This window comes from the organism of the source record quoted next, unplaced genomic scaffold, assembly GCF_019419815.1.
Source record: "Pyrus x bretschneideri cultivar Hongxiangsu unplaced genomic scaffold, Pyrus_bretschneideri_v1 Contig30, whole genome shotgun sequence".
Lineage (NCBI taxonomy): Eukaryota > Viridiplantae > Streptophyta > Magnoliopsida > Rosales > Rosaceae > Pyrus > Pyrus x bretschneideri.
Window position 1 is genome coordinate 7351 of NW_025999613.1, and position 10578 is coordinate 17928.

Genomic DNA, 10578 nt, shown 5'->3' on the forward strand with positions numbered 1-10578 from the left:
AGATGAAGGATCTTGGTGAAGCGAAAAAGATCCTTGGCATGGATACCACTCGAAATAGACAGAAGGGTTTGGTATGCTTGAATCAAAGGCAATACATTGAGAAGTTGATTCGAAGGTTTGGAGTTCATGATTCAACCAAACCGGTTAGTACCTCTTTGGCTCCTCATTTTAAATTGAGTTCTCTACAATGTCCTAAAATTGATAAAGAGAAGCTGTAAATGAAAAATATTCCAAAGCAAATTTGATTGGTAATTTGATGTAGGCAATGGTATGCTCTAGATCAGATATTTCTCATGCAATTGGTATGATGAGTTGTTCTATGCACAATCCTGGTAATGAACATTGGTATGCAGCTAAGTGGATATTGAGGTATCTCCATGGTACTCGAGATGTTGGTTTATGCTTTGAGAGGGATGACTCTGGTATTTGGCAACTTTGCAGTTGGTTATGTTGATTCAGATTATGCAGGTGATTTAGATAAAAGGAAGTCTACTACGGGCTATGTGTTTACTATGGCTAAAGGACTAGTTTGTTGGAGGTCCATTTTGCAGTTGTCTATGCCTTGTCTACTACAAAGGCCGAATATATGGTAGTTGCTCAAGTTATAAAGGAGGCTATTTAGATACATGGACTTATTAGAGATTTGGGGGTTGATCAAAAGCAAGTGGAGGTGCATTGTGATAGTCAGAGGGCCATTTATTTGGCTAAGTATCAGGTTTAGCATGCGAGGACCAAGCACATAGATGTGTATTATCACTTTGTGCATGAAGTCGTTGGTGAAGGAGGGATCATTCTCTAGAAGATTCCGACAAGACAAACTCGCTAATATGTTGACTAAGGTTATTAGTGTAGCCAAGTTTGTTCATTGCTTGACTTGGCTCAAATTTTGCCTATATAAAGGCGTTGAGCAGTAGGAGTTTAAGAGCATTTGGCTTGGCATGAGTGGTTGTCTTGCTAGTATTTGAGAGTGTTTTTTTTTTTGTGTGTTGATTGTTGATTATGTTAGTTTGGCTTGTCATGGCACTTTCGGAATTTGGCCGAGGTGAAGATTGTTGAATTGGTGGCCAAATTGTAGTGGGCCACTTATTGAACCAATAGCCCATTAAGTGGGCCTTTTATTTAGCCCAATTTTGAAAAGCCACGGGGTCGCTAGGGTTCTTTATAAGGCAGCCGATGCCACCTTTGTTTGAAGCACAACAGAGAGAAAAAAAGAGGTTACTGCTGCAGGCCCATTTGTGAGGAGGAGGAAGAGTTGTTGCTCCTCATTTGTTAGCAATCACTCAATCAAAGTTGTAATTATTGTATTAGCTTTGTTTTGTATAGAGAAGAAATTATTCACTATATTTTTTTCTCTATTTGTTTAATGTGTGTGAGAGCTATTGGGTGTATTGAGGTTTTGGGTTGTGAGATTGCCAAAAACTTTGTAAACACTCCCATTTGGTTGATAGTGGATTATTGGGTGAGCTCCTACTGCTCCGAGAATGTACTTCAGTTACACTGACTGTTAAGGAACCTCGTTAAAATCTTGGTGTCTATTTCTGTTTATGTTCTTACATTTCATTTAATATATTTCTTGTGAGTTAGCTTGAGTTGGTTCCATTTGGTTTGGTGCTATCCAAGCACAACTCTTGTAATTAGTAACGTACCAAAACTTCTGGCTCGCTTTTAGGAGTGTGTATATACTCACTAAAATTTAGTTGGTGCTCTAATTTTATATCAAAGAGGAAGCAGCTGTACAAATGTAGGTGTGCCATTGCATTTGACGATGCCACTGTCTCATATGAAGTACATTATCTTGCTCAATTTTCTTTCCACATTTATAATATTGTTTCTTAAATTTCAAGTACAACTATGTCAGGTAATGATAAGAAGCAAGCATTACGGTGAAGCTGGAGTTAAGAGCGCTGTAGGGGGAATTCAAGTGCCTATATGGTGGTGGAGGACATCACTAATTCTTTTGCTAGTTTCCTCTCATAAATAAATAGATGAGATAGTTGGCAGTCAGTTGATATATGTAGAATAAAACTTTCAATCATATTGCTGCACACCATGCAATCCAGTTGTTGGACATTTCTCGTCACCCCTTCCATCCTCTCCTATTTAAACGGTTATAATTATGCTACGTCTACATCTTGTATTGAATTTCTTATATAGAGAAAAAGAGAAAAATAAGAGCGTGGGAAGAGGAGATGGAAGATGACGGTAATAGAAGGGGAGAGAATCCTACTCCGGTGCAATATGGCTGCCGTCTTTCACCTTATTGAATCTCAAATTTTAAGCATCACACTAAACAACAACAGACATGCGCGCGTACACACATATTCTGGTCACTAGTACTTTAGTTGCAGCTGAAGTATCTTAAGGTACTTGTAGTATCCGAGTTTCATTCCTCTTTTACTTCTAATCGATTTGGGATAATGGCTCGTTCTAAGATAACTCCATACAAGTGTTTTTGAACTCTGACCATTTAAGACTTGTGGGGTGATACTACTTAACCCATTTGGGAATGCTAACTTCACATGCGAGCCATTTGCAAGAGCAATGACCATTTTAAGGGTGATGCTATCCACTTCTATTTTTACCTCTCACAACCCTCTTAATTTTCGCATATTCACGTGATGCATCCATTTTCTCTAATACATCCATTTTCTCTAAACTTCTTGAAAAGTTATATTTCGCTCAGCAAACCATATCTCCTCATTGGATTTTACATTATTTATGTATTACCATCCGCGCCTTCATAAACACACCACAAACTAGGTGATTTACATTCTGTATGTTATTTCTTAGATAAGGGTTACATATTAAAATTTCAGAGGATACTAGTCGGAATCACTATTCGCTCCACCTATTAGACTCTTGCACGAAATTTCGAGACTCTAATTGGAGTCACGCTCTAGAGCAAATATGTATATGGATAGAGTGCTTCCTTAAAATTGCTCAAAGAAGTCTATTTCTCAGTAAAAATGGGTAGCATGGGAGAAAGCGGGGTGTTGAAAATCGTCGTATTATTTTACTCGTTATTTGCTTTAACATCAGTTTATGAAGATAAAATTAATTTGGGTTAAGACTTGAATCATAGTTTCATTTCATTTTCACTATAAAATCAAAGCGGCCAATTAAATTTATTTTTCCATCCGTTTTTCGTGCAGAGCATAAACTACTGGTGTTATATATATGTGTCATTCCGCAGTATTGTGTATGAGAAATTTTTTCTTTTGTTAGTAGAAAATTTGCATATGAATTTGATTATTTAATAGAAAAATTGCATAATGTTGCAATTCTATTAAATTAAGAATGCGATTGTGTAAATCCTATCATATATGAGTTATTCTTGTGGGATTGTACTTTGTATCTTAGACTAGACATTATCCTATTAGAATTGTAATCCTATTGGAGTAAGGAATTTATCTTCCTTACTACAATAAATAAAGGCACAATAGGATGAGATAACACACATCTCACAATTACACATCTCGCTCTTCTCTCTATTGCCATAGCACCCTCTCTCTGTCCTTTATAATGATTCAATAAATTAGGCTTACAACAAGTTATCAGCACGCTCGTGATGCTGCGTTAAAAAAAGTTTGATTTTCAACCAAAGGAGTATTATGTTTTAATCATTCTTTTTATGAGTAATTAATTATTTTATTGAATTGATCTACAGGCTATTGATTCAATTTAATTTTTCTTTGTTGAACATGATGCAACGTATTGGAGATGCAATTCCAAGAAGGATCTTCTACAAATTCAAAGACTGTAGTTGTTTTCTGCCAATCAGGTACGCTTAAAATAAATGAAGATATTTGAAACGATCATGAAGTATGAAAACATTCCCCATAATGTATGAACCATTTACATTTACTTTCCAATATATATGTTTCATATATTTGAAAAAAAAAATATATATATATATATTTCATGCATTACGCAATTTTTTGCTATATGAAATTTGTGAGTCAAAGAATATAAAGAAATTAGAAACAATAAGGGTTTCAAACCCTAGAGTCGAAAAAAATAAAACTTGGGGTTTTTTGCGGCATAAGCTGCGACTCACAGTCGCGCCGCCGCTGGTACCACTGAGCCTAGTTGGCTGGCCTGCAGTCACGCCACCACCTTGGATGACGTCGTCCAGACGCTTTTGACCACATGCAGCATCCCCATGGGCTTGCTGCGCGCCAAGGACAAATAGGCCCTAGGCTTGGTTTAGGGTTTTCACTGGCCTGCAGCCCACAACCCACTCCAGCAGGCCTGCTACTTATGCTGAACCTATTCCCTGTGCCTCTGGCCCAAAACTAGTAAGCTCGATACTTGCTGGGCTTGTCCATTCATCTTGGCCTACTTGCAACAAGCCCGAAACTTGCTGGGCTTCACCACATGCCTCAGCCTGTTTCCATTAGCCCCTTTGCTATTAGGGTCCCCTTGGCCCGACCCAAAATCGAAGCCAGCCGCCGTACACCCACCCAGGCCGGTGAAGTGCTGGACCTGCTCCCTGCGCCTGTTTCGGCCTAATTCCAACAACTCTTGCTGCTGGGCTCACCCCAGACCCACCGCTCAGAGGCTTGCAGCCTCCCCGTGACCCAAAAGGCCTGTAGCCGTGCACTACAGCCAGCCCAATCAAGTTGGTCTGCATTATTTTTTCAACCCAATGCCAATTTTTGGCATTCCTGCTTTATAACCAGACCCATTTAATATTTGAAATATTTTAATTAACGCTAATTAAGTTATAATACACTTGTCACTTGGCCCATCACCAACCGAATCTAATATGCCTATCTATCATTATTTGCTTCCACGATCAATCTCGTATGGTCCCGATCTATTGAATTAATTAAAAGTAACTAGCAGTCTATTAATCTAATAAGAAATCTCAAATTATCGGCCTGCAGATCACTTTTATACATTAACGATTCGATAATATATTGTTCTTCTTTGAACCGATGACATCTTTTTATAGTCCCAAAGCGCTTAACTTGAGTTCCTGAAGCAACCCAAATCCACTGCACTTAAGTCAGTACCTTGTATTCTATGTTCTTGCAAGAACCTCCTTTTTATGGACCAGAAGTACATAACTAAACTCGAACATGCAGTTTCGAATTTAGTACCTTTGAAACCCGAAATTTTCATAAAACAATACACCGTGGAATCCCGAAGTTTTTCATGTATGCCATGCCTTAGAACCTAAATGTTCTAACATTGATGCTTATGGATAATTTATTTCCCATAGCACAAATCACAATCTTATTCCCTCCATTCAATGGATTGTCAAACTGTTACAAGTTCAATTTCACTAATTTAGACGTTTCTATTAGAAACCACTTTATGTGAGCACAAGACATGAACCCCACTTGACTATCTAGAAGCTGAAAAATCATTGAAACCAACAATGGACCTTATCTAAAGACATCTTCATTTCAAACAAGCAAAAAATGTCCAGTTTAATTGAAGTACACAAAACTATAATACAGTTAAAATCAGGTCTCCCTAGACCCCTACAGTTCCAAGTGATGCACTTCATCTGTCAATCTCTTGTGACTCCCTTCTGCTTCAGCAACCTCCTCTCGTATACGCTTCCTCAGACTTTAGACTCCCCACTTTAGGCCTAGGTAAACTCATCACAGCTTCCTCCGCCATAATGGATGCGACAGCATCCTCAGCAGCAGAGCCACATTCCTTAACACTCTTACTTCCCTTCATACCATCCTCATGCTCTCTGTTAACACTCATTCCAGTCTTCCTCCAATTTTCGTCTCGAGTTTTAAACATATTTTAATATTTTTTTGAACATACGATTGCATAAAAGTTATATGAAACTTTGTTTATCCAAGTTTAACTACGTAGTTGTTTGCCAAGTTTAATTTGACGTCTCCTCCTTTTGGCTAAAGCCAACTAAAACCATTTCTTTGCGTGTGGCCTTTTGTCAGCTAAAGATGGTAAGAAAAAAAAAAATCTTGCCTTAACTTACTACTAAGTTGGGTACAGTGGGGCCTATTGATTGCCCTTCAATTTTTGGACCAGTGGAGCAATGTTTTTGAGTTTTAGGCTACTTGTGCCCTTGTCTTCCACCGTTGGAAGTTCAAAAATTGGGGGTGCGTGGGAGGCTGCGTTGGCGTGTTTGTGCATGATGTGTTCATGTTTGACGGTATTTTGGAAGAAATGTAATGAACTTAGGAAAGGTTTAATTTTTTAATTTTAACGGCACTTAGATGGAAATTGGGGTAAACTTATTTGCGAAATGGTGTTTAAATAGAAGTCTTGGTTGTAATAAGGATATAGTTATGTGATTATATTTCTAATGAAAAAATTAGCTTAATTAATTAAAATTTGTGTGAATACATGAATTTTTCTTTCTTAGTTAATTAAAATTGTGTGATGTTATATGCTGGCTATACGGATATCATGCTCATCATCTTATCAATTTAATGTAAAACTAAAAGACAAAATTCGAATGGTTATTTTTAATCAATAAAAAAAATTGACAATAGTAAAATTTGAATTTATGATCCTCCAAAAAACTCGAAAGTGACTGGGTCACCCATGTTTTCTATAGCTAAATATGTTGTGGTTGTGGAACTCCAAGTTTATTTAGTACCGTTGAATTTTGGCGTCTTATGTGGTAATATGTTTAATAATTGGACCTCGATCTACCAGGCCTTAACGACCTGAAGTTTTATTTAGCTTGTCTCTCAAACTGGTGGTGTTCTTTTCCTATGTATATATACATGTGAAGATTTCTTGTGGAACCAAACTGCCGAAATGTCTCAGGTGCATGAAAGTGAAACTCCTGAAGATAAGGTGGTCGAAATTTTGTCCAGGTTGCCATCCAAGTCTCTGATGCGATTCAAATGCATACGCAAGTCTTGGTGCACTCTCATCAATGGTCCAAGTTTTGTGGCCAAACACCTCAACAATTCCGTGGACAACAAACGCTCGTCCAACACTTGTATCCTTCTCAACCGTTCTCAGATGCCCGTTTTCCCAGACAACAGTTGGAAATATGAAGTTTTTTGGTCCATGATTAGTCTTTCCATTGATAGTGATGAGCACAACCTTCATTATGATGTTGAGGACCTAAATATACCGTTTCCCATGGAAGACCATCATCCTGTAGTGATTCACGGTCATTGCAATGGGATTGTCTGTGTAATAACAGGGAAAAATGTTGTTTTATGCAATCCTGCAATTGGGGAATTCAGGCAACTTCCCGATTGCCTCCTTCTACCCCTTCCCAACATAAAATTCCAATTGGAGACGAGCTTTGGAGGATTGGGATTCGGCTATGATTGCAAAGCTAAAGAATACAAGGTTGTGCGAATTACAGAAAATTGTGAGTATTCAGATGCTGAACGAACATATTACCATCGTATTGATCTTCCTCATACGGCTCAGGTATATACCACGACTGCTAACTCTTGGAAAGAGATAAAGATTGATATATCAAGTAAAAGCTATCTTGATTCTTGTCCAGTGTACTTGAAGGGATTTTGTTATTGGATTGCAAATGATGGCGAGGAATTCATACTTTCATTTGATTTAAGTGATGAGATATTTCATAGAATACAAATGCCTCTTGGGAGAGAATCCAGTTTGCAGTTTTGTAATCTTTTTCTGTATAATGAATCCCTCGCTTGTTTTTGCTCTCTTTACGGTCCAAGTGGCAATTCTAGATTATTTGAAATATTTGAAATATGGGTAATGGACGACTATCACGGAGTTAAGAGTTCATGGACAAAACTTCTAGCCATTGGACCCTTTAAGCACAATGAGAATCCATTGACATTTTGGAAAAGTGACGAGTTTCTTATGGTTACCTCAGATAGAAGAGTCACCTCTTATAATTCAAGTACCGGAAATCTCAAGTATCCTCTTATTCCTCCTATTATGAATGAGGTTATAGATTTACAAGCTCTTATTTATGTGGAAAGTATTGTTCCAGTCAACTGAGTTGAGGGCAAAGTTTCATTTTCTCCTATTTAATTTGTATAGGCTTGACTTTGCATCTTTTAATTTTTCTTTGGGGCCTTTGTACCATGTTTGCTTATCATGGGCTGCCTTTCGTTTTTCGGCCTTCCATATTTTTTAATGTTTTTTTTTTGTTTCGAAGTGTATGATAACTAATTTTTAGAGTTAATTAATCATAGCAATTCCCTTATGTTTTTCTGCTTTTTTTTCTTCGGAAATTCCACTCTTAGAAATTATCTAATAACTTTGTGAGTAAATTACATAAAACTACCTTAATTGTAAATTGAATCACAATCTTATACCTTATGTTTTAAAAATTACAATGTCATATCTCATCTTACGAATTTGTTGTAATGTCAGACTTGCGTTAATTTTTCTATTAAGTGCTAACATGACTTGATAAGGAAGTTCCTAGTGATTTAAGCTTGTATTTACTTTTAGGATGTGTTTATTGCATCGGACTAACTCGAACTTGACTAACTTCAGGGATTAAGATGAACTGGTTTAGACTAGACTAAACTGGATTGACTTAGTGACACGTTTAGTGCAAACCAAATTATTTGCTTCACAGTATAATCAGCTACATAATACCCATAAACAAAACCAGAAGTGGGTCTTCATTTACACCCCAAACTGCACAAAATTGAGGAACCCAGAAGAAATTTAACCACAAAATCAAGTAGGATAATGAAAATACCACATTATAAACTAGATAACCACAAACAAATCCTAAATTTTAAAATACCTAGAAGTAATTTAATAAAAAAAATAACGTAATTTAATCCAAACTAACAAAATTTAATCAAACCCCATTAACACAAACATGATTAACAAGCTGGCGGAACTGGAAGGGGGGATCGGCGAGGGACTTGGTGCGAGAGCTGGAGCTGCAAGGCCGGGCGTTGCTGCCCTTTTTGGAGCTGGAAATTCCTGTAACAAAATTTCGAGTTCCAGTTGTAATCTTGGTCGAAGAAGCTCGAGCAATCAACAATGGAGGTTATTTACTGAGAGGGAGCAATATTGAAGTTCTGATCTTTCCGAATTCGGTTGATTGCAAGCGGAGGGAGGAGAAAAGATTGTGCTTTAATGGCAGCAGGTTGGGGACGCACTTTATGGGCTTTCGCTTGGAAAAGCGAAGCAGAAGAATCGAAGATGAAGAATAAGCGAAGAGGAAGGTTGAAGCGAAGACGATGAAGCGAGGCGGTGGGCCTAGCAGTCCGATGCTTTACGAGGGGACTCGTTAAGACGGCCTAGTGAAGGACTTAGTCCCGAGTCCCTCGCTGTCTCGCTAAAGCTAATCCCAGTAAATAACAAGCACATATTACGCTAAATTTTAATCTAGTCCAGTCCAGTGTAGTTTTGAAAAGCCAAACAAACACACCTTTAGGTTGGCAAATTTGGAATGATCGTAATAACATGGTATGTGTTTAAGAATATTATGCCTATTCCAACAAGATCTAAGTTTCTGGCTATATCTTTGGATGAGCAATATCTTAAAGCCAATTGTATAAGTTCTACAAGGAATACAAATGATATTTCCATGATTATTAAATGGCATCCACTGGATCAGAATTATAATAAGCTTAACTTTGACGGTTCGGTGTTGGGGGACAAGGCGACCGTGGGGTTTGTGTTAAAGAACCATAATGGGCAGCTTGTTGGAGGTGGAGCTTCAAATCTTGATGGTACCACTATTTCTGAAGTAGAGGCCAGAGCTCTTAGAGAGGGGATTCTTTTTGCTCAGAAGAAGGGCTTTGTAAAGATTATGGTTGAAGGTGCCTCTAGGTTGGTTTTGCAGTCAATGTTGGACCATGGTGTGGTGTCATGGAATCGGGTTCCAATTATTGAAGGTATAAATTGGACGGCAACCAAATTTGCTAGCATTGATTGGAAACATATTTTTAGAGAGGCTAATTTGTTGCCAATGCCTTCGCTCACCATGTCCTTCTCACTACTGACCGTCATATATTTGGGATCACTATATTCATTCTTTTGCTCTACATGCTCTTCGTTTTGACACTGCAGGGAACGGTTGTGCTCTAAGGGTTTCGCTTTAATATAATTTTCTTCTTGTTTAAAAAAAAAAAAAAAAAGAAAATTATTTTCTTTATATATATTTTTTAGAAGCTTTGCACGGCGAATATCAACATTTGTCGCCTACGTTATTTTATTTTATTTTATATTTTAAATTATAAACTAAAAGTATTTTCTTTTTTAATGTTTTTTTTTTAAATTTGCGCAACGAATATTAATATTTCATCGCCTAAACTTAATTTTTTTTATTTAAATTGTATAATAAAATTTATGTTTATAAACTTTCCACAACGAGATTTGTGCAAAATCTTAAATTTGGGTGGGTGCCGAAAAATGGGATGCGGAATTTAAAAAAAAAAAAACATAAAACACTGTGCTACCAATCCTTCATCGCATAAAACCCTAAAATTTTGGGTGGCCACCAAAAATGGGATGTAGGAAAAATCTTTTAAGACTTTGCGCAACCAAGCCTTCGTTGCGCAAATCGTATCATTCATAGCAAAAAGCTATATGGTCTAAAACCAATTAACTCCTCCACAATTTTCTCAACGTCTCTTTCTATTCTCTTACCTCTCCTCTCTC

The 10578-nt window shown here is 37.3% G+C and overlaps 1 protein-coding gene across 1 annotated transcript; it reads left to right on the plus strand.

The window, feature by feature from the left end:
* Nucleotides 1-6756: 6756 nt before the first annotated feature.
* Nucleotides 6757-7944, plus strand: LOC125479987 (F-box/kelch-repeat protein At3g23880-like). Its single transcript, XM_048590170.1, has one exon. It carries the CDS (start codon nucleotides 6757-6759, stop codon nucleotides 7942-7944), a length of 1188 nt encoding a protein of 395 aa, XP_048446127.1.
* The last annotated feature ends 2634 nt before the right edge of the window (nucleotides 7945-10578 follow it).